Source organism: Microcaecilia unicolor, chromosome 14, assembly GCF_901765095.1.
Source record: "Microcaecilia unicolor chromosome 14, aMicUni1.1, whole genome shotgun sequence".
In the NCBI taxonomy this organism is placed as follows: domain Eukaryota; kingdom Metazoa; phylum Chordata; class Amphibia; order Gymnophiona; family Siphonopidae; genus Microcaecilia; species Microcaecilia unicolor.
Window position 1 is genome coordinate 1,608,397 of NC_044044.1, and position 24,658 is coordinate 1,633,054.

Below are 24,658 nucleotides of genomic sequence, written 5' to 3' on the forward strand. Positions count from 1 at the left end.
GTATCATCATAAGGGATGGTCAAAGGTCACCGAAGAAGGAAAGCAAAGCCGTTGGATTGCTAGTGTGCCACTGCGACCTCAGGTATGAGTTTGGTCGGGGTCGGGGGTGGTCCCTGATCCCATGTGAGGAGATCGCTCTCCAGATCCTCGAATTCGTGTGACTTTAATATCTTTCGAAGTAGAGGGACCATGAGACGAGGGAGGAGAAAAGTGAATTGTGTACCTGGAACGTTGGGGCAGAGTTCAAAGTTGCTTTTTGTCGCTTTGCAGACCAGGTAGTGTGCGTAGCAGCAGTAGAAGCCTTCCAGACTTAATGTAATGATTTTTGGCACTCGCTGTATGTTTTGATATAACTTTTATGGAATAATATGTACTCTGTTAGATTCCTCTTTTATTATGGGAACTGCCATATGCCTGTTCTCTCTGCTATTATTTCTCTGTTTCTATTTATCCTTCTCCATATTTATCAGTGTATAGTAGGTGTATTTTTTTTCCCTTTCCTAATTTTGTCACAGAAGTAAAGGTTAACAATTTAAGGTGATAATTTAATATGGGCTAATTCTCTTCTTCCTTGGCTTGCTTGTAGTACGTAGAAGTTCTGCCTGTGTGCTGTCAAGAAAGTTAAGAACACATGTGTTACAGAGATGATGAACCCACCAGGTCTCTGAGTCCTTTCATGTCGATTCTGAAATAACTGGCCATTTTAAGTCCACGGGTTTTATTTACCAAGGTGTGGTAAAACACAGAATCCTGGAGGTCACAGGGCTGCTTCATGGATCTCACAGGTTGACTTCATGTCTGCTTTCTGATGCTAGTAGCCAGAGCTGGAGTCCTGTGGCATGTAGGAAGAAACTGACTTTGTGGGGCAGGCAGAAATTTAACACTAGGCACAGGCCTGTACCTCTGCCTCTATCTCTTTCACTGTTTTGTGTAGCTGGCTGGTAGTAGGTTGGTTAGTCTGGTCAGGGTTTTAGGGGCTGACTGGGCTATTAGATATTAGCCCGTTGGGGAAGGGGTGGCAGCATATCATGGTGTGGATTGGACTTACCGTGCTGACTTCACTGGCCAACAAACTACTATCTGGACAGACCAAGAACAAAACAGTTAATGTAAGGTAAGACGGCAGATAAAATGACGGCAGATAAAAACCTGTACTGTTCATCCAGTCTGCATACGAAGTGGCCAGAGCTGTATCTGCCACTCTGTGTGGGCCCCAGCCACCCATGCTTGTCAGACATGATGGAGTCTTGGTTATAACAATGTACCATGCTTAAGTGTTGCTGACAGTATTCAACTTACCAGTCAAAATATCTTCCCCTCCCCCCGAGCAGCACAGCACCCTCGCTCGCAGCATGTGACAATAAAGTGATCCATAGCACTGGAGTTGCCAAAGCCACACCTATTGTTGTACCATTTGCAGGCATTGGCCTCTGTTCCCCCAATGCTGGATTTGGCAGATCTTCTTTCAGTCTTTGCCATTTGTGGGACAGAGACTGTAGAAGTCTGTCCGGATTCAGCCTTAGTTCCCACTATTCTTATTCAACATATCATCTCAACATCCATGTTGTATTTCCATCCTCTTTCTATTTAGGCATCCCCTGTGTCTATCCCATGCATTTTTGAATTCGTTCACTGTTTTTGACTCTTCTCATCCCTCCTGGAAGGGCATTCCAGGTGTCTACGACCCTCTCTGTGATAAAGTATTTTCTGGAGTTACTCCTTAATCTACCTCCCTGCAATCTCCATTCATGTCCTGGAAGAGATTTGTTTGTATATTAATACCTTTCAAGTACTTCAATGTCTGCATCATATCTCCTCTCTCTCTCTCTCCTTTTCTCTAATCTTCTACTATAATAAAACTCACCCTCAACGTTCTAAAGACAACGTTCTGAAGTCACTCAGTCATTCCCTGAAGGGTTCATGGATTCATGGTGGTGAAGCCACAACACTGACCATGTCTCTCAGCCCCGCCCTCGCATGATGGACCAATCAGAAAAAACACCCTCAACATTCTGAAACACAAAGGACCATCACAACACAGTTCCCAGGCAACACTAGGCAACGTAAGACAGACCAATCAGAGGAAACTACGTGACAATAAGGGAGGAGCATTCCCCAGCAGAATGGCTCATTATCTGTGCAGCACAGAGAGCACAGAACCACCGCTGGAACGAGAGAAGAATATTCCTGCTGTGGGTATGTGCAAAAATAGACCGGGGGGGGGGGGGGGGGGGGGAAGAAATTTTTAAATGCCTAATGCAAGTACTGAAGAGTGCCAGAGGGCCTATAGCACAGACTATATTTGGGATCGCTTGACATGGAGTCAGAGGAGCCGGAAAACAACGTGCCCGTCAACATCTGGGACGGGGGTGAACAGGACAAGCTGCGGCCCAGCTGGAAGGATTACCCGCGACCCAGCCAGCAGCAAAGAGCGACCAAGGACAGCACAGCACATCCCCCAACCCCCAAGCAAAAAACAAAAAAAAGACACACATCAACAACCTGCACACACACCGCACCCTCACACACACACACAAAATAACTCTGTGACACATACACACACACACAAAAAAAGCCACATGCTAGCGCCCGTTTCATTGGTTTCGGAAACGGGCCTTTTTTACTAGTATATACATATTCAAGTCCTCCAGTCTCTCCTCATATGTCTTATAGCACAAACCCTGTACCATTTTTGTCACCGTCTTAATCACCTCAAGTCTCTTTAGAACATAAATTAGTACTTTTTAAAGAGAAGACTGTGGCCTGCTGGTATACAGCTGATTTGACCACTCCCATGTCCATCCTGAATCTGTTTGGTACACTTATAATCACCGGTTGAGTCTTTTCATTATTTGGGGATCACTTTGGACTCACTTTTGACTTTCACTCCTCAAATATCGTATTTATCCACTATGCTGTTTTTTTGACCAGAACACTTCCATTCTTTAGTTCTATCCCCCTTAGTTTCAAGGCTCGATTATTGATATTATTTATCTTGAAGAAACTCCAAACAGTTCAGAATATTGCTATTAAATTGATTTGTCGTTCAGAGAAATACAATCATGTCGCTCTCCTTTTGCAAAAATTCCACTGGTTTCCTTTAGATCAGGGAGTGTTCTATAAACTTCTAATACTTACTTTCAGAGCTTTTAGACTAGGTCTGCCTTACTGCTTAGCCTCTTTAACTATTCCCCAATTTGTTTACTGCATTCTATCTGTGATTTCCACCTGGTTCTTCTGGGCCCAAAATCTGCCCAATTTGAGTTAACTCGTCGCACTTTTTTTCTTTACCGCTCCATTTTCATGGATCCTTGTTAAGTCCTTTCTGTTGGGTGTTAAAATATTCAATCATTCTGACTTCAAAGTTCTTACGTTCTTGTATGGTTTTAAAGTTACCTTTCAGTATTCTTACTGTGAAATCACTGGTACAGTGTCCTGGTTCTGTGAAGTGCTGTCCCACCGGGGTGGGGGCCCTACTGGCTGTATTGTTCATGTGATGTCTATGTAAATTGAATCTTGTCTTAAGCATCTGGCCTGTTTCTCCAATATAGCATCCTTCGTTACATTTTTTACACTGAATGATATATACCACATAGCGCATTATAAACCATAAAGCTGTATGTCTCTGTTGATCACCCCACCCCTCACCTATCCACACCCATCCTGTTAGAATATCAATGATATGCTTTGATGTCCCCATGCATACCTCCGACCCACCCCCATCCTCCCACCCTGTCAGACTGTCATAGTAATGCTTGAATGTTTTCACTTATATACACTGTCAGCTAGCACATTTGCTTATTTCCGATCTGACGAAGAAGGGCAACCTTCGAAAGCTAATCAAGAAATGTATTAAGTTATGTCCAATATCATCTTATTTTCTTTTCCATGTTTGATTTTGTTTGATTTCTATTGATATCCCTAGGAAATGAAAGCTATGGAGTGGGTGGGAATAAATGAACCATACTTCCCCAGAGGTTTTGTTTTGATTTTTTTTTATTTGCTAAGAGAAATTTAGGCCCAATTAGGAAACTTTCTAGTGAACCTACTTGAAAGGAAGCCGAAGAGGAAAAGGACAAGTATAAAATTCTATACTAAGAGCAAAATCAGAAATATGTAATTTAGAATAGGGCTGTAACAAATATCTGTATTCGATTCGGCCGAATAGTGATTTAAATTCGAACATGAATAATCTGGGGCTCTACTGTGCTAATTCCTAGTGAAATAAACACTTGATCTTTGATTTCATGTTGCTTCTTTTATTATTTGTTATGTTAAAGCTCAATGCCCATTATTCGCGTTTGGTATTCGTATTCGGCTGAATAATTTTCATTCGTGTTTGGCCTAGATGGGCCAAGGCCCACCCAGTTAGGGCTCAGGCCCACCCAACAGTAGCACACGTTTAGCGGTAGCTGTTGGGGATCCCAAGCTCCGCCAGCTGAAGATTTCCCCCTGATGGTATTAAAAACTCTGCTCTCCACGATACTGGCACCTGCGCATGCTCAGTTTCAACGCATGCCTGCTGCATACTGCCAAGGTGGACAGAACCATTTTCCTGCCAGTCGAGATATATTTTTGATGTGTGTGTATGAGGGGAGAGCAGTTGGTGCCCACCCACTTTTTGCCTAGGCCCACCCAAAATCTATTGTCTGGCTATGCCCCTGCCGAATAGTAAAATATTCTCTAAAAATGACTTAGTTTTCAGAGGTGTAGCAAAGCACATATGCTCCTAAAGCTTTGTTCCAGGCAGTTCAATCACCCCAGGAAATGGCCCCTCCCAGCTAGACACAGGTTCAAGGAACTATTCAAAGTACAATGACAGCCAAACCCTCATTTCACTTTAACAGAATAAAAAATGCAGGATTTTCAAAACCTGAAGCCCCCCTCTCCTTTTCACAGAGCAGAACAAGGACTTTAAATCTAAACCCGAAGTCCACTGAACAACAGTCAAGCTGGTACAGCTAGACAGTTTCAATTCGCAGCACAATTTTCTTACACTTTTTCTCTATGAGAAGGAAGCTGAAAGGGAAAGTGGCTTAAAGTAAACAGAAAATCAGGCAGAAGAGAACCAAGCTTCCCAAAATAGTAAAGGATCAGAGTTTATTTATTTTTTCTTTTCTTTTCCTTTGCTAAGAGATCTATGCCCCGTTAGGAAACTCTCTGGTGAAACCTGAGCGAAAGGAAGCAGAAGATGAATTGGGCAAGTATAAAATCCTATACTAAGAGCAAAATCGGAAATGGAAAACTAGTTAATTTATCTGATTTTCTTTCCTTTAGTCCCAGAGGATCAGTCCAGACAAATGAATTGTGACTGTCTGCCAGCAAGTGGAGATAAAGAACTCTAAATGAGTTGTGCCTCATAAGTTCTAGTGCTTAGCAACTAAGTCAGTATTCAATAACAAAGCAGTGAAAGAGTGACTAACAGAGAGAAAGCTTCAGTTTCTAGATTAGAAAAAGAACTCATGCCTTAGAAGTAACGGAACCAGAATAATACATACACCTGAAATTACATAGAACCCAGAAAAACATCACAGGAGAGCATGCTCTGGACTGATCCTTTGCAACTAAAGGAAAGAAACGTATCGGGTAATTAACTATTTTTTCCTTCCATTACATCCCAAGGACCAGTCCAGACAAATGGGATGTACAAAAGCAATCCTTAAGAGGGGAAGGGATTGTGATATCCCTGCAGCGAGAACCGTGGCCCTGAAGGAAGCATGTGCTCGAGCAGACACATCCAAACGGTAATGCTTAACAAAGGAATGCCACTGAAATTGCCCTAGACTCTGCCAAATAAGTCACTAAAGACCTGGTAGAATGAGCTTTGACGTGCATGGAAGCAGATCTACCCCTCAGAATGTAAGCCAAAGAAATAGCGTCCTTAAGCCATTGAGCCAGTGTCACTTTGGAGGCTGGCAAACCCTTCCGGGACCCGCAAAGGGTACAAAAAGACAATCAGACTGCCTAAAATTGTTGGTAGCAGTAAGATAGTGCATAAGGATGTGCTTCACATCCAACAGTCACAGGGAAGCATAGTCTACAGAATAAACCTCCCTGGAAAAGAAGGAAGAAACAGTCTGATTTGACATGAAAAGGAGATACAATCTTAAGCAAAAAGGATGGATCTGTCTATATAGAAACTCCCGAGTCAGACAAATGGAGAAAGAGATCCCTGCCAAAGAGAGCTTGAAGCTCTGACTCTCTGCCGATGAAATGGCAACTAGAAATACTGCCTTTAAAGTAAGATCTTTGATAGTTGCTGAACGAAGGGGCTCAAAGGGGCTGACTGAACAACCTTAAGAACCACTTGAAGACTCCCACTGAGGAGGAGTGGCCTAGTGGTTAGGGTGGTGGACTTTGGTCCTGGGGAACTGAGGAACTGAGTTCAATTCCCAGCACAGGCAGCTCCTTTTGCTCTGATAGTTTGTGTCCAGCATTTTCTGTTTAGTGCTATGTGATTAGTGAGTTGACAACACACATACAAGTAGGACTCCTCATTTTGCATTCACTACTTGGTGTATTTATTGACCCCTGATGCAGACGCTTTTTTAGCATCAAAACACGGCCTGTGTCGGGTCGTTATCTTTGATATAATAAAGACTGTTGGACTCACGTCTCCAGTGGTGAATCGTCTATTAGTCTCTACTTTTGCCTTCTGTGTTTCCTGATCAAGTCACTTAACCCTCCATTGCCCCATGTAAGCCGCATTGAGCCTGCCATGAGTGGGAAAGCGCGGGGTACAAATGTAACAATCAAGACAGATTTTGTGGAGAGAGGGATGCAGATGAGTGACTTCCTTGAGGCATTCTGTATCTTGCCTCTATGACATGCTAACGCTGCCACCTGAATCTTGAGCGAATTGAGAGCCAAGCCGTTTTTGAATCCCTTCTGAAGGAAGGATAACATTTGAGACAAGGATTCACAAAATGGAGAAACACTATTCTGTGCAGACAGGCTCTCAAAAGTTCTCCACACTCTACCATAAGAAGCTTTCGGGCTTGCAGCAAGGTAGTAATAACATCATCTGCATAAACCTTCTTCCTGAATCGTGCCCCCTCGAGCCAGGCTGTAAGACCAAAGCGGGAGGGATCCTCCATTAGTACTGGACCTTGCTGCAATAAGCCCATCCGTGGAGGAATAGTTATCCATTTTCAAAATTGCTCCTCGGATAAGGCCTGTCCGTGGAGGAAGAGTCTTCTGAGGAGCAGTTTGAAAATGGATAAGGTCTGCATACCAAGGACGTCTGGGCCAGTCTGGAGCTACAAGAATGAGCTTCCCGGGTTGATGCACAATCCTGTGCAACGTCCTTCCCACAAGAGGCCACGGGGGAAACATGTAAAGGAGGCTGTACCATTGCATCCATTTCTAGGGAGTCTTTTTCTCCCTGAAGCGGCTGTCGAACCTGTGTACTTGTGCATTGAGTTTGGATGCCATGAGGTGCAGAACCGGAAGACCCCACTGTGTGGAAATGAGGGGAAATGCAGTCTTTGACAGTCGCCATTCCCTTGGGTCCAGAGACACTCTGCTGAGGAAATCCGCTTGTGAGTTCAGTGAACCAGCTATGCGAGATGCTGAAGTCATAGAAATGTTCAATTCTGCCCACTGAAAAAGAAGACTTGCCTCCTGGGCTAGACACACTTTGTTCCTCCTTGTCCGTTGATGTAAGACACGGCTGGCTTGGTTGCTAAGGGCAGGAACTTATGAGGCACAGCTCATTAGAGCTCTCTCCGCATGCTGGCGGATGGTCACAACTCATTTGTCTGGACTGATCCTTGGGACATAATGGAAATAATAATTCAAAATGACTTCGCTTTTGAGGTGTGCAGCAAAGCACATGTGCTTCCAAAACTTTTTCCCAGGCAGTTCAAGCACCCCAGGACGTGGCCTTTCCCTGCTGGTCTCTTAGTGTGGGGCCTGGGGCTGTCAATATTTATGGCTGTCAGAGTGATTTGAATTCTAACAGTATATATATTTCTTTTGTTTCAGGCAGTGTGAACTTTGCTCATGGAGCTTGGTGATTATCTTCCCTTCTTGGGAGCTCTGGTTGGAGGACCCATTTGTCTTTGGCTATTTAGAATGGCTTCCCGGCTTGGGGTGATATACCAACTGTATCATAAGGTAAAATGATCTGATCACCTAAGAAGCTTGATTAGGGTGCAGGGTGGGAATGAAGAGTTTCAGCATTACTTGGTACATGTATCCCATGGCAAACAATTCCATGGGCATGCAGACTTTACATATTATCATAAGAGTATAAAATATGCTTCAGTGGATCACATCAAAGGAATGTACTCTACCTCTTCAACCTGGTATACTTTCTTTAGTTGGAGGAATTACTTCCATAGAGGGAATTAATATTTCTCATTCTCTGCCTATTTCTGTTACGAGTGAGACACTGTAGGTATAATAAATAACTCTTAGGGGAACAGTTCCCCACCGATCACTTATACTAAGGTCTTAATGTGCAGACGTCTGCCTAAGCCCCCTGGAGGCCCGGGCCCAGGGACTTTTGCCCCCCCTGTCCCCCCCTCTTGGCGGCCATGCATCCTACACCTAAGGGCTCTGAAAAAATTCCTGTTCCGAGAAAAGTTCAGGATGGTTTCCCTGGACGTCTGGGCCAGTCTGGAGCTACAAGAATGAGCTTCCCGGGTTGATGCACAATCCTGTGCAACGTCCTTCCCACAAGAGGCCACGGGGGAAACATGTAAAGGAGGCTGTCCAATGGCCAAGGCTGTACCATTGCATCCATTTCTAGGGAGTTGTTCTTCCCATGATTCAGGAAAATGTTTGGCTGTGCTCTCTGGACTTAGATGCATACACTCATATCCCAATGCTTCCAGCTCACAGGAAGTATCTTCGAATTCAGCTGGGAACAAATCATTTTCAGTACTGCGTACTGCCCTTTGGCCTTGCATCAACTCCCAGGGTTTTTACAAAATGTCTAGCGGTAGTTGCAGCGTCACTACGCAGGCTGGGAGTACATGTGTTCCCTTATCTCGACGATTAGCTGGTGAAGAGCACCTTGGAGGATGGTGCTTGGCAGTCCATGTGGATGACTATTCAGGAGCTGGAACTACGTCCCATCTCCATCCTGTTCAACAATTGGAGTTCATAGGAGCCCCGCTCAATATGAAGAAAGTCCAAGCCTTCCTCCCAGAGGCGCGTGCGGACAACCTTCTCTCTCTTGCGTCCAAGGTTCAGACATCGCAGCAGGTCACAGCACGGTAGATATTGAGATTGTTGGGCCACGTGGCTTCCATAGTATACGTTACACCTATGGCATGTCTTCACATGAGATCTGCTCAATGGACCCTGGCTTCTCAGTGGTGTCAAGCCATGGGAGGTCTGGAAGATGTCATCTGAGTGTCCCTGGAGCTTGTACGCTCTCTTCAATGGTGGACAATTCGGTCCAGTCTGACTTTGAGACTACCATTCCAAATTCCTGAGCCACAAAATGTGCTGACGACTGATGCATCTCTCCTAGGCTGTGGAGCTCACGTAGATGGGCTTCACACCCAAGTAGCTTGGTCCCTCCAGATCAATCTCCTGGATCTCCGAGCGATCTGGAATGCTCTAAAGGCTTTCAGAGACCGACTGTCCAATCAGGTTGTGATGTATTACACCAACAAGCAGGGTGGCATCGGATCTCGCCCTCTGTCAGGAAGCCGTACGGATGTGGCTCTAGGCATACCGTCACAGCAAGTTTATCCAGGCCACTTACCTGGGAGGCTTAAACAATGGCCTGCGTGACGGACTGAGCAGGATAATGCAACCTCACTAGTGGTGTCTGAACATGGACATTGCCTGCAAGATCTTCCGAGCGTGGGGCACCCCCTCAATGGATCTTTATGCCACTCAACTCAATCAGAAGGTCCCTCAGTTATGTTCCAGGCTTCAGGCTCATGACAGACTAGTGTTTGATACCTTCCTTCTTCATTGGGGGACAGGCCTTCTGTATTTGTATTTATTTTATTTATTTATTTGCTGCATTTATATCCCACATTTTCTCACCTATTTGCAGGCTCAATGTGGCTTACAATATAAAACAACAATCACATTGATGGGATAAAGAAATCAGAATATTGATAACAAATAAGGTGCATGAGAATATCATGGCAATCCTATTAATAGAATAACAATTACAGCATTATAGCAGTTACGATGCATAAAAAATTATGTATAATGAGAAGTGGGTAACTAGATAAAAAAATAAAACATAATGATAACAGGACAAGATAAATATACAATGATTAGGGTGTAAATTAGAATAAACAAATTTGAAAAGTTCCATTAAGCTTCTATCTGGTGAAGTTTAGATGTCGGTTTTTTATGGGGGAACTTTTTTGTACATTTTTTTGAACAAATATCCTCCCATACCTCTACTGGGAAAGACATGGTTGAAACTCAAGCAAGACCGCACAACCGTGATTCTGATCCTGCTGTTCTGGCTGCAGCAGATATGGTTCCCTCTTCTTCTGGAATTGTCCTCTGAAGAACCGTGTAGATTGGAGTGTTTTCTGACCCTCATCACACAGAATGAGGGGTCGTTTCTGCATCCTAACCTCCAGTCTCTGGCTCTCACGGCCTGGATGTTGAGAGTTTAGAATTCTTTTCCTTGGGTCTTTCGGAGGGTGTCTCCCAGGTCTTGCTGGCTTCCAGGAAAGATTCCACTAAGAGATGCTACTCTTTTAAATGGATGAGGTTTGCCGTCTGGTGTGACAGCAAGACCATAAATTCCTTTTCTTGTCCTACACAGACCCTGCTTGAATACCTTCTACACATCAGAGTCTGGTCTCAAGACCAACTTTATAAGGGTTCACCTTAGTGCAATTAGTGCTTATCAACATGTAGAAGGTAAGCCTATTTCTGGACAGCCTTTAGCTCGCTTCTTGAGAGGTTTGCTTTTGTCAAAGCCGCCTGTCAGACCTCCACCAGTGTCACGTGATCTCAACGTCTTTCTCACCTACCTGATGAAAGCTCCTTTTGAGCCACTGAATTCCTGCCATCTGAAGTACTTGACCTGGAAGGTCATTTTCTTGGTGGCTATTAGTTTAGCTCATAGGGTTAGTGAGCTTCAATACTTAGTAGTGGATGCACCTTATTCTAAGTTTCATCACAATAGAGTAGTTCTTCACATGCACCCTTAGAAGTTCCTTAGAAGGCAGTGTTGGAGTTCCATCTGAACCAGTCGATTGTCTTGCCAGCATTCTTTTCACAACCTCATGCCCATCCTGGCGAAAGCAGCTTGCACACCTTGGACCGCAAGAGAGTATTGGCCTTTTACATGGAGTGGATGAAGCCCTTCAGATAGTCCGCCCAGTTGTTTGTTTCTTTTGATCCCAACAGGAGGGGAGTTGCCATTGGTAAATGCACCATTTCAAATTGGCTAGCAGATTGCATTTCCTTCGCTTATGCCCAAGCTGGGCTGACTTTAGAGGGCCATGTCACTGCTCATAATGTTAGAGCCATGGCTGTGTCAGTGGCCCACTTAAAGTTGGCCCCCATTAAATAGATTTGTAAGGCTGCGATGTGGTCTTTAGTCCACACATTCACATCTCACTACTGCCTTGAGCAGGATACCCGATGCGACATTCGGTTTGGGCATTCAGTGTTGCAGAATCTGTTTGGGGTCTAGAATCCAACTCCACCCTCCTAAGCCCATTTTATTCTGTTCCAGGCTCCATCTTCATCTAGTTGCGTTTTGTTTCAGGTTAATCTGCGTTTAGTCCTTGCCATTGTTGTTTTGGGTGAGCCTTGATTGCTAGAGATTCCCCACTTGTGAGAATTGGAAGCATGCTTGTCCTTTGAGAAAGCAAAGGCTTCACATTCTCACAATCTTGCCAACCTCCCTTTGGAGTTGTTTCTTCGTAATTTGTTTTAATTTTATGCTATTGTATTAAACTGAAGTGAAGCAGATGTGCTGCGGGTGGGAAGGTGCTCCGTGCATATGCGGTGGGATGTGGCTCGTGCTCCAGAAGGCTCTCAAACTTTTTTCTATGCTGGCTAACATACCGAATCCCGGGCGACGCGGATCGTCGACCCACTTGTAAGAATGTGAAGCCTGCTGTCCTCAGAGAATACCTGCTACAGGTAAAGTATCTTCACTATTTAGTGAATCCCAGTAGAGAGGTTTACACAATGCTTAAAGTAAGCCAGGTATGCTTAACGAGAGAGCAGGATAAAGGATTTGCATTATCCCCTTCAACTTCTAAGCAGCTTGTAGATCAAAGTCAAAAATACAATTTGAAGTGCCTGTATACAAATGCTAGAAGCCTAAAAAAATAAGATGGGAGAGTTAGAATATATAGCACTAAATGAACTCTAATGGGCATCTCAGAGACTTGGTGGAAAGAGGACAATCAGTGGGATACTGTGTTAACAGGGTACAAATTGTATCGCAATGATAGGATCAAATTAGAGGGAGGGGTTGTGCTATATGTTAAAGAGGAAATTGAGTCAAATAAAATAAACATTTCACATAACAGATAGCAGCGTGGAATCATTATGGATAGAAATTCTATTTGTGAAGGGAAGGAGTATTCTTGTAGGGCTGTACTACCGTCCGCTGGGACAGAACGAACAGACAGATGAAGAAATGTTTACAGTGATTAGGAAAGCTGGCAAATTGGGCAATGCTATAATAATGGGTGATTTCATTTACCCCAGTATTGACTGGATAAATGTTACATCAGGGAGTTCCAGGAAGTTACAATTTCTAGATGTAATAAACTACTGCTTCCTGGAGCAGCTGGTCCAGGAACTGACGAGAGGAGGAGCCATTTTGGATCTGGTCCTTTGGTGGCATGCAGGGTATAGTGCGAGAGGTGGCAATGTTGGGTCCCCTGGGAAACAGTGATCATAACATGATCAAGTTTGAGCTACTATCTAGGATGAACTCGCAAAAGAAATCTAGCTTCATTTAATTTTCGAAAGAGTGTCTATAATAAAATGAGGAAAATGTTTAAAAAGGAACTAAAAGGGGGGTCACGTGATGACGTAGCGCTGAACGGACGTCCCTGAAACCGGCTCCGGCTCAGCAGGCAAGAATCAGCAAAATAAACAGCGATTAACCCCAAGAAGCGATCCCAAAACGGGCCCCTGAGCAAGGGGAAAGCAGGAGCAAAAGGAAAAAACGTTCCAGCTGAGTACCCGAAGGGTATGCCCGCAAAGACCTCGCGGGGAAAGAAAAACACCTGCACAGTGCGGTCCAAGATGGCGGAGCCGGCCCCGGAGACCCCGATGATCGGGCCATTGCCGTCGGAGCTGGTGAGGGAACTAGCGCAACAAATCTCTGCGATGCTGGAGGAAAAACTATCAAAACTCCAGTCGTCGGTGGATCAAATTCACGAAGCGTTAGAGCGTCAGAGTGCCCGCTTGCAGCACGTGGAAGAGCGAGTGTCACAGTGCGAGGACGCAGCGGTAGGCACGAACGATCGGATAGTGGCGCTTGAACGGAAATGTGAACAGTTAACACAGAAAGCTGATGACCTCGAAAATCGCAGTCGGCGCAACAATTTACGGATTGTGGGAGTTCCAGAAACAGTAAAGGCAGCAGACCTCCGAAAGCTAGTGGAACAATGGCTTCCCAGGGAGTTAGGCCTAGACTTTGGCGGGAAAGCCTTGCAGCTTGAGAGAGTGCACAGAGTGGGAGCAGTGCGGGTCAATGAAAACAGGCCGAGACAGGTGCTGGCAAAGGTATTGAACTATGCTGATAAAGAGGCAATTTTGCAGGCGTACAGAGGTAACAAAATCTTACCTATGAAGGAGGGAAAATACTTCTTTTTCAGGACTACTCCACTATTGTGTCAGACCAGAGGAAGGTAATGGGTCGCCATTGCAAAAGACTATATGACAAGGGAATCCGATTCGCTCTGCTTTACCCAGCGAAAGTAAGAGTGTTACACGAGAACAAGACCATATACTTAACTGAGGCGGCAGAGCTGGAAGCGTTTGCAAGTGGATTACAGTGAAGCAGAAGTAAGGTACTGGAGTAAGAAGGCTGGCAGCAACTGGTTTACTTAAGTGGCTGGAGGTTAGAATGGCGGAGCACCTGACCTTTTGAAAGTCTCATTGTTTGCAATTGCTCTGCATATTTTTGAAAGTCTCATTGTTTGCAATTGCTCTGCATACTTGAGGATTCTAAAGACTGGATGGCAAATAATGGGGATGTGGCATCACTGAGGGATTTCTGAACTATGGAAAAGGTGCGACGCCCTGTTCAGCTCCGAGGCAACCAGCACGAGCACAGCCTCACGTTGGAGAAAAGTTGGGGGTCCAGGTGATCAGACTGCAGGGTGTTCCTTGCGGGACTGGAAACCCAACCAGTTGTTGGTCTGTTTTGTTTTTTCTCTCTTTTCAAAAAGTTGTAAAATGTTCTGTTATATTATGGTTCAAGGTGTTAGAAAAGGGGCCCAGGGGGGGATCTGCTGAAGGGGAAGGAAAGGATAGTGCTTTAAGAGGGGAGACTGGGGGAGTTGGTGGTGTGTAAGGGGATCATGAGTGTTGAGAACTGGCACGACCGGAAGGTGTGTGTGAAACGGGGAAAGGGGAAGAGGGGAGGGGGGAGAGGGGGAGGGGAGGGAGGGAGGAAAGTACAAAGGTTGCGATTGCTTTTCATGAAAGTGCGGGCCCAGAGGGATAAAAAACAGAAGCAGGACCCTAGGTGGCCACAGAGACAAGGGAATAAGGACGGATCCTGGGTGCTTAGCTGGGAGGCACTTAGGATACATTATAAAAAATTTTCATGCTTAGAAAGCTGTTTTGATATAATGCATGGCTAATCTCAAAATAGTGACGTTAAATGTTGACGGAGTGCACTCCCCGGTGAAACGGGCAAAAATATTGCAGGCACTCAAACGCCAGAAAGCTGATGTCGCTTTGATACAGGAGACCCACCTAAGCAGATTAGAACACCTCAAATTAAAAAGAGACTGGGTAGGAGAAATATTTTTTGCATCCTATAATGGGAGACAGCGAGGGGTAGCTATCTTGATAAGGAAAACATTAGCTTTTGACATGCACAAGCTATACCAAGATCCAGAAGGAAGATACCTAATAGTAGCAGGGACGTTGCAGGGAAAAAAGGTGGGTCTTTGCAATGTCTACGCACCTAACATTTACTCTCATAAATTTTTCACAACACTAATAGCTAAATTGGTCACGTTTGATGATTATCAATTAATTGTTGGAGGGGATTTTAATATCATCAGTGATCCCTCCATTGATTGAAAAGCAGGAAAAGATCATGATGACAAGGGGGGTGAACCTGATGATGAGGGAATTAGAGTTGGTAGATATCTGGCGATACCAACACATAGAGGAAACTGATTACACCTTCTTTTCGCACCCCCATGGAACTCACTCGCGACTTGATTATTTGCTGGTCTCCCACTCGATGAGTTCAATGGCAATGCAGACGGGAATCGGAGAGCAGGATGTGTCTGATCACGCCCCAGTGTGGGTGGAGTTGAGTTGGGGGAACAGAGAGGGATCGAAACGCTGGCGAATGAACCCGGCGTTATATCAGAGTAGGGAATTCCAAACTTACCTGAGAAAGAGTTGGACAGATTATATAATAGATAATGATGCACAGTCGGTAAGCCCAAGATATTCTGGGAGGCCGCTAAGGCAGTATTAAGAGGGAAAATCATGGCATATGTCGCCCTCCAAAACAAGAACCGAGGACAAAAAATAGATGCCCTTACAGTAAAATTAAGGGAGGCTCGCAGAGCCCTTATTGGGCACCCCTCTGAGTCCAATAAAAAAGCATATGCGCAGTGCAGAAAGAGATACAGGGAATTTTAGATGAGACTTGCGATTTACAACATAAAACTGTATAAATACAAGTTACATCAGTGGGGTAATAAAACTGGCAAGTTGCTGGCAACACTTGTAAGACAAAGGCAACACGAAAATTTATTAGTAAAATCAGAGTAAAGAATGGGGGAACCAGTACAGCGCTAAGTGACGTCCAGAGAGAGTTCGTGAACTACTATCGTCATTGTATGGGGAGGGCCCATTCTCGGAGGAACAGTGTGCGGACTTCCTAGCAGGGGTGGAACTCCCGTCCCCTAACGGAAGAACAGCAACAAACGCTAAATATGCCAATACAGGGGGAAGGAGGTCCAACAGGTTATTAAGAGGCTGAAGCTGGCAAAGGCACCAGGCCCGATGGCTGGGAGTGGAATATATTAAAATACTCCAGGATGTTATTGTAGCGCCCTTTATTTCTATGTGTGAGGATGTGAGGGATTGTAGGGGCTTTGGGAAACAGTACTTAACCACGCACACATTGTAATGATCCCTAAAACCAGGAAAGGATGAAGAATTGGTAGGGTCTTACAGACCTATTTCCCTGTTAAACCAGGATGTAAAGATCCTGGCAGCAGTTCTGGCAGACCGCTTGGGGAAGGTAGTCCCCTGCCTGGTGCACCCTGACCAGGTGGGATTTGTTCAGGGGCGCTTTGCATCAGCTAACACTCTCAAGGTAAGCCGCATTTTGATGGAGAGAAGAGGGATAAAGGGAGATGCTATAGTGGCCAGCCTGGATGCCGAAAAAGCTTTTGATAAGGTGGTGTGGAGGTACATGTTTTGGATAATGAAGCGGTTCGGCATCCGGGGGGAATTCCTGGAATGGGTTCAGGCGTTGTACAGTGGACCAACAGCCCAATTATAATTAACGACTCCTTGACTGAAGGATTCTCTCTGGGGGGAGGAACAAGGCAGGGATGCCCCACTATCGCCCATACTGTTATTTTGACGTTGGAACCGCTGGCAGCAAGGATACGCCAAGATACAAGGCTTGAAAGGAATTAAAGTGGGAGAAGAGGAGTATAGAATTAATTTATTTCGCAGACGAAATGTTGCTACTGATGGATGAGGCATCCCGTACATTGCCAGTGGTGATGGATATCATTCAATCGTTTGGGGAGTTTGCGGGCCTGAGTATAAATTTTGAAAAATCAGAGGGCCCTACCGGTTAGTAGCCCATGTAAGATTAAAGAATCGCAGAACTTTCCTCTGAGGTGGGCCCAGAATGGCATCAAAGTATTTGGGGGTTTATCTTGGAGCAGAACACTCATGGGTGTATAAAAAAATGTGAAAGATAGACTGGAAGAGGTAAAACGATTATGTCAACGGTGGAAAGATCTACCATTAAATTTTTAGGTAGAATAGCTCTAGTAAAAATGGTGATGCTCCCCAAGCTAATATACCCACTGCAGATGCTCCCGTTATGGGTGAGAAACACGGAGGACAAGCTGTACAAAAGTGTGATAGGCAACTTCATTTGGAACGCGAAGCGTCCAGAATATCGTTTGCAAAATTGACCCGGGGTAAAGGGCAAGGGGCCTTAGATTGCCAGACCTGAGAGGGTATAACGTAGCAGCCTCATTACGCTGGATCCATGAGCTGATCTCGGGACAAGAGTACTATGCCCCCCCGGGATTCTGGGAGAGCTGGTGTGGTCTGAATGACCCTTTCACAGTGCTGGAATCACGTGAGGTGCAGGGAGCGAAAAAAATAGTGGAAAATCCGTACGTGGCAAACCTTACAACTGGCTTGGAGATGGTGGAGAGAGAAAGGAGGGGCAGCGAAAGGAACCAGCCCATTTCTGCCGCTGGTGGGGAATATGGCCTTCCCTGCAGGAATGGGAAAGTCAGTGTTCCAGGGATGGCGGGAGAGGGGCTGTAGATTTATAGGACAGTTCAGGAAAGATGGAGAGGACGCATTCCCCACTTTTGACATGGTCAGGCATGAACTGCAGATCCCTGGTTCCCAGTTTTTTGCATATCTACAAGTGCGAGACTACATCTTGAGCATGGAGCGAAAGAGTAAAGCCTTACCCGTTTTACACAATTAGACCACATATTCCTACAGATGACGCCACTTAATAACAAAATGGCAGGGTGGTACCAGGTGATTAGGGAACATCAGAGAGCACCCCACTTAACACAACTAGCGGAGGTGTGGAGCAGGGACACAGTAGAAGAGGTTACAGTGGAGCGCTTGAGCGCAGTATATCGCAGCCTGGGAAAAATCACCCCAAACGCAGCCTTACAAGATATACAATATCGGATTATAAACAGAGTACATATACTACGGTACAGGGGAAGCAGCTGGGTATGTGGGAGGATGACCGATGCAAACAATGCAAAAGCAGGGGCAGGAACATTCTTGCACCGTTATGGAATGTCCATCACTACATACATTATGGGTGGGAGCATTAGGGTGGTGGTGGAAAAACATTTTGCAACGCCAAGTGGAATGAAGTATTCGATTACTCTGTTAGGATGCGGAGATTCACTTAGAGAGCAGACGCTGGGAGTAGCCCAAGGTAATTTGTGCTGTTAGCAATGATGTTGCTTAAGAATGTGTGGTTAAAACATGGGTGGATGCTGAGCCTCCGGCATCTAGACATGTGGAAAAACTGTATGATTGAGATGGCCACTTGGGTGCGTCTTACCCTAACATTTGCTGTTTCATGGAGGAATCGCCAGTACAGAGATATTTGGGGAGAGCACTAGATCTGCTTTCGCCAAAGGGCCCTAGCACATGGTGATCAAACAGGAAACAGCATGGAATAATGTAATAGCAGCCTTTGGGGGAGGGGAGAAGGGAAGCGGGGGGGAGAGGGATTAAATGATAAAAAGATATGAAGACTGGAATGGAAGAGAAATGGATATCTGTTTCTGTGTTTTTTTTTTCTTTTTTTTCCTTGTTTTTTCATCAATCTTTTGTGAAGATGTTACGGCATTGAAATTGTAATGATCTGATTTTGTAAATATTATACATTCCTGACTTCATTCAACAATAAAAACTATTTCAAAAAAAAAAAAAAAAAAGGAACTAAAAGGATCGGTGCAAAAGTCTAGGACACTAAACCAGGCGTGGACGTTATTCAAAATACATCTTGGAAGCCCAGTCCAGATGCATTCCACGTACTTGCAAAGGTGGAAAGAAGAGAAAATGTTAGCTAGCATAGTTAAAGGTGAAGTAAAAGAGGCCATTACAGCCAAAGATTGTCCTTCAAAGAATGGAAAAGGACCCCAACGAAGAAAATAAAAAGCAACATAAGCACCGGGAAGTCAGATGCAAAGCATTAATAAAGAAAGCTAAAGGATATGAAGAGAAACTTCAGGCGTGGACGTTATTCAAAAATACCATCTTGGAAAGCCCAGTCCAGATGCATTCCACGTACTTGCAAAGGTGGAAAGAAAAGAACATGTTAGCTAGCATGGTTAAAGGTGAAGTAAAAGAGGCCATACAGCCAAAAGATTGCCCTTCAAAGAATGGAAAAAGGACCCAAACGAAGAAATAAAAAGCAACACAAGCACCGCGAAGTCAGATGCAAAGCATAATAAAGAAAACTAAAGGATAATATGAAGAGAAACTTGCCGCAAAGGCTAAAACTCACAGTAACAACTTTTTCAGGTACAATCAGAAGCAGAAAGCCTGTGAAGGAATCCGTGGGACTGTTGAATCACAAAGGAGCGTTCAGGGAGGGCAAGGCCAAAGTGGAGAAAACTGAATGAATTCTGTGCTTGTGTCTTTATGGAAGAAGATTTAAGAGATCTGCCTGTACCGGAATGGTTTTCTAGGGTGATGATAGCAGAGGAATTGAAAGAAATCTTGGTAAGCCTGGAAGATGTACTGAGCCAAATTGACAAATTAAAGAGTAGTAAATCACCTGGACCCGAATGGCATACATCCAAGGGTACTGAAAGAACTTGAGCATGAAATTTGCTGATCTTGCTGTTAGTAATATGTAACTTGTCGGTAAAATTGTCCATAGTACCTGGCCAATGTGACACTGATTTTTAAAAAGGGTTCTAGAGGTGATCCGGGAAATTATAGACCGGTAAGACTGACGTTGGTACCGGGCAAAAATAGTGGAAAACTATTATAAAGAATAAAATTATAGAATACATAGACAAACATAGTTTAATGGGACAGAGTCAGCATGGGTTCAGTTGAGGGAAGTCTTACCTCACCAATTTGCTTCATTTCTTTGAGGCATGAATAAAACATATGGATACAGGTGAGCCGGTTGATGTAGTTTATCTAGATTGTTAGAAAGTTTTTGATAAAGGTCTTCATGAGAGACTCCTGAGAAAATTAAAGAGTCATGGGATAGGCGGCAAGTTTGTGGTGTGGATTAGTAATTGGCTATTGGACAGAAATAGATGCTGGGGTTAAATGGTCATTTCCCTCAATGGAGGAGAGTGAACAGTGGAGTGCCGCAGGGATCTGTACTGGGACCAGTAATATTTAACATATTTATAATGATATGGAAATTGGAATGATGAGTAAATTGATCAGATTTGCAGATGATACAAAACTATTCAAGGTTGTTAAAACACATGAGGACTTTGAAAATTGCAGGAAGACCTTCGGAAATTGGAAGACTGGGCATCCAGATGGCAGATGAAATTTAATGTTCACAAATGCAAGGTGATACACTGGACAGAATCACAGTTACCTGATGCTGGGGTCCACCTTGGGGGTCAGTGCTCATGAAAAAGATCTGAGTTTCATTGTGGATAATACGCTGAAATCTTCTGCTTAGTGTGTGGCGGCGGCCAAAAAAGCAAAACAGGATGGTAGGAATTATTAGGAAAGGGATGGTAAATAAGACTGAAAATACTATAATGCCTTGGTATCGCTCCATCTTGAGTATTGCATTTAGTTCTAGTCGCTGTATCTCAAAAAAGATTTAGCGGAATTAGAAAAGGTTCAAAGATGAGCGACTAAAATGATAAACGTGATGGAACTCTCGTATGAGGAATGGCTAAAGAGGTTAGGGCTGTTCAGCTTGGAAAAGAGACAGATGAGGGGAGATATGATTGAGGTCTACAAAATCCTAAGTGGTGTAGAACGAATAGAAGTAAATCAAATTTTTTTATTTTTATTTTTTTTACTAGTACAAAGACTAGGGGATACTCGAAGTTGCATGGAAATACTTTAAAACAAATAGGAAATATATTTTCACTCAACGAATAGTTAAGCTCTGGAACATGCAGAGGAGGTGGTAACAGCGATTAGCGTATCTGGGTTTAAAAAAGGTTTGGCCAAATTCCTGGAGGAAAAGTCCATAGTCTGCTATTGAGACAGACATAGGAAGCAACTGCTTGCTCTGGGATTTGTAGTATGGAGTGTTGCCAGGATTTGGGTTTCTGCCAGGTACTTGTGACTTGGCTTGGCCACTGTTTGGAAAACAGGATACTGGGCTAAATGGACCATTGGTCTGATCCAGTATGGCTACTCTTATGTTCTGGGGGAATTCCTGTGCTGCACAGAAATCTGAATTTTTTTCTCAGATTTCAGTACGGGGAAATGGTGACTTCTGCTGCTTACCTGCAGGATTATTGCCCATATCATAAAGGGAATGGGCAGCTGGATGGGCTGAAGGGACACTGCAAAAACATGCTTGGCCCACATGACTGAAGGGAGGTGGCATATGCATGGTTGGCCTCTTGCGCTGAAGAATGAATTGTGTATGGAAGGGAAGAGGTTGCAGTGGATGAGTTTCGCACAGACCAAACATAACAAGGGAGGTCTGTTGGAGCCTGGTGGAACAATCAGAGACAAAGTGCAGAGGGGAGTAAGATAGTAGATTTCAGAGTCAATGCTTTGGGCAGGGGGGGAGGAGATGGTAGAAAACAGCTGGGGAGGGGCTGAAGCCTTGAGGGGTTGTATAACAAGAAAGCTGGGAGTCTTGCTAGGGAGAACAAACCTAGGGGAGGGGTCAGAGAACTGGGTTAAAGAGGGTTAGGGAAGGGGAGAGAAAGCTGGAGGTGAACAGAAAATTGAAAAGTTGTCGAGTGAAGCAGGCATGCTGGAGGTCAGGGGATTGATCTCCGGGAAATCTCAAGAGAGGTTCATGTCAAAGGGGATCCCAGTTTGAGAGATGGATTGGGTAGAAACAGCAGGGTGAGAGTGATGTGGTAAAGAGAGGTTAATAATTCTTCTGTATCAAATTATAAATTACAGTAATTTCAGTGTTACATGATTTAATCAAATCTGCAGAATATCATAGAGTTTAAAAATATATTGCACAGAATTTCCTCAGGAATAATTTAGCTCTAACTGTAAAAGAGGCTGGTGGTTACAACAGCTGCAGGCATGGGGACCTGCATGTTTTATAGTACTGCACACACCAGTAGCACTATTAGAAATAACATATATGTTATTGGATGATGGGGCAAAACAATTGTGATTTAGGATCACAATTCTAGGCTTCAGTCCTCTGGACTGAGATCCCTGAAAATAATTGGGGGGGGGGGGGGGGGGGGGGGAGGGAAGGCAGAAACTGCTTTTTGCTCAGAGGAAGTGGAGAAAGGAGGGATTAGTCCCTGAACCCTCCCTGTAGACCTATCTTAGAACCCCCGCCCACATTCCCACTGCCACAGAAGCTCTTATCAGACCAAATACCCCTCTCAAACACTCCTTCACTATACAACCAACACCCCTCTTCTTTGCGCTTGGCACACAATTGCACTCATCTGCCCTTTGTCAATGCCACTGCCCCAGACATCACATCTACAACTGACTTTCCTCCCTACATGCACACAATCCCACACATCATACCCCTACAGCACCCTTAACACATACAAGTCCCTACTCTCCCACTGCAGACATCTCACTCGGAGATACCCTCACAGCTCACCTCCACTCCATGACTGGAGCTCTGAGGGGGACCTGCTGCTTGCTTCCACTGCCTTGGGCAATATGGTATTATAGGGGCCCATCTTAATTTTTCTGCCCAGGGCCCATTCAGTCCTAGCTGTGCCTCTGCCTGACTATACTAGCATTGTCTTAAAATTAGTCTCATTTTTTGTTCTATTTTTATTAATAAATTAACCCATCAGGAAAAAAAATCAAGATACCAAAATAAAATTAATCCACAAGGAAAGCAATAGATACAGTTTTAAAAAACCCAATATGACTCACAGGTTGCATTAGAAAAACTGCATGGGGACTGGTTTACATTAATCCATTTGCATGCTTCTTTTGTTAAAAAAAAAAGGCAGAAACAAATCAAAATCAAGCTTAGTATTAACATTCACATATAAATATAATTTACCCCAGAGAGCCTTTCCCCACCAATAGCACCCACACACCCCTTTCTTCTTATCTTAAATTTTAACCTGGTGAAGAGAGCACTGCAGGCCTATCTTGATTTGTGGAAAACTTGCTTGTCATTGTGTTTGAGGAGAATGCTTTGGTCCCCCTTAATTTTTTAAAAATCTCTAAGTGCAGAGTTTGGATTTTTTTTCTTTTTCTTTTTCCAGGTAGAAGCACAGAGCCCTCGCTATGGTGGTGAGCTTGTGGCAGAGGTACTACAAGCCCATAAAGTCCGATTCCTGTTCACCCTTGTGGGAGGCCATATCTCACCTATTCTGGTGGCTTGTGAAAAGCTGGGAATCCGTGTTGTTGACACACGGCATGAGGCTACAGCTGTCTTTGCAGCCGATGCAGTTGCCAGACTTTCAGGTACCTGATCGCTATTGATTTTGTGGTGAGGGTTAAATGCTAAATCAAATAATGAGGTGTAAACAAAGGTTCAGATTTGTAAGCACATAAGATAAGGGTACAACAGGGCAGGGCAGTCACACTGATAACCTTATAATAAGATTTAGGATATGGTCAGACTTACCAGGCAATGAGAATCACATTCTGTAAAGAGAGAAAGAAAACAAACTTTTCTGTTGACAAGCAAGCACATAAGTGGGTGATACCATCCAGTGGCACTATTCAGAACAGCTATCCCTGAGCAAAACTAGTTATGAACATGCCGATGCCGGGCAAAAGGGTAGAGACTATTATAAAGAACAAAATTACAGAGCATATTCAAAAGCATGGATTAATGAGACAAAGTCAACATGGATTTAGTGAAGAGAAATCTTGCCTAACCAATCTACTACATTTCTTTGAAGGGGTGAACAAACATGTGGATAAAGGTGAGCTGGTTGATATTGTGTATCTGGATTTTCAGAAGCCGTTTGACAAAGTACCTCATGAAAGACTGCAGAGGAAATTGGAGAGTCATGGGATAGGAGGTAGTGTTCTATTGTGGATTAAAAGATAGAAAACAGAGAGTAGGGTTAAATGGTCAGTATTCTCAATGGAGGACGGTAGTTAGTGGGGTTCCCAGGGGTCTGTGCTGGGACCACTGCTTTTTAAGATATTTATAAATGACCTAGAGATGGGAGTAACTAGTGAGGTAATTACATTTGCTGATGACACAAAGTTATTCAAAGTCGTTAAATCAGAGGAGGATTGTGAAAAATTACAAGAGGACCTTATGAGACTGGGAGACTGGGCGTCGAAATGGCAGATGATGTTTAATGTGAGCAAATGCAAAGTGATGCATGTGGGAAAGTGGAACCTGAATTATAGCTACGTCATGCAAGGTTCCACGTTAGGAGTCACAGACCAAGAAAGGGATCTAGGTGTCGTCGTTGATGATCCTTGTCAAAATAGCCCCTGTAATAAAATAACCCTTGTAACAAACTAACCTTTAACTAAACTAAGAAGTATAGTAAAAATGCTGTCTCCCTGTCTCTGGCGGTCCAGCATCTCTTCTCCTCTTTTATTACCCACTCCCTCATCTGAGCTCTCTTCAACTCCCTCTCCAGTGCAGCATCTTTCTCTCTGC

The 24,658-nt window shown here is 44.2% G+C and overlaps 1 protein-coding gene across 4 annotated transcripts in view; it reads left to right on the forward strand.

Moving 5' to 3' along the window:
- The window catches only part of LOC115457896 (acetolactate synthase-like protein), a 226,003-nt gene continuing 201,345 nt past the window's right edge, over positions 1-24,658 (forward strand). Inside the window, exons 1-4 of one of the 4 annotated variants that reach the window (XM_030187574.1) lie at positions 36-82; positions 5,135-5,200; positions 7,987-8,118; positions 23,292-23,493. In XM_030187574.1, the coding sequence (XP_030043434.1) occupies positions 8,005-8,118; positions 23,292-23,493 (316 nt within the window). In that variant the 5' untranslated portion in view covers positions 36-82; positions 5,135-5,200; positions 7,987-8,004. The other 3 variants (XM_030187572.1, XM_030187573.1, XM_030187575.1) reach the window with 3 other exon arrangements.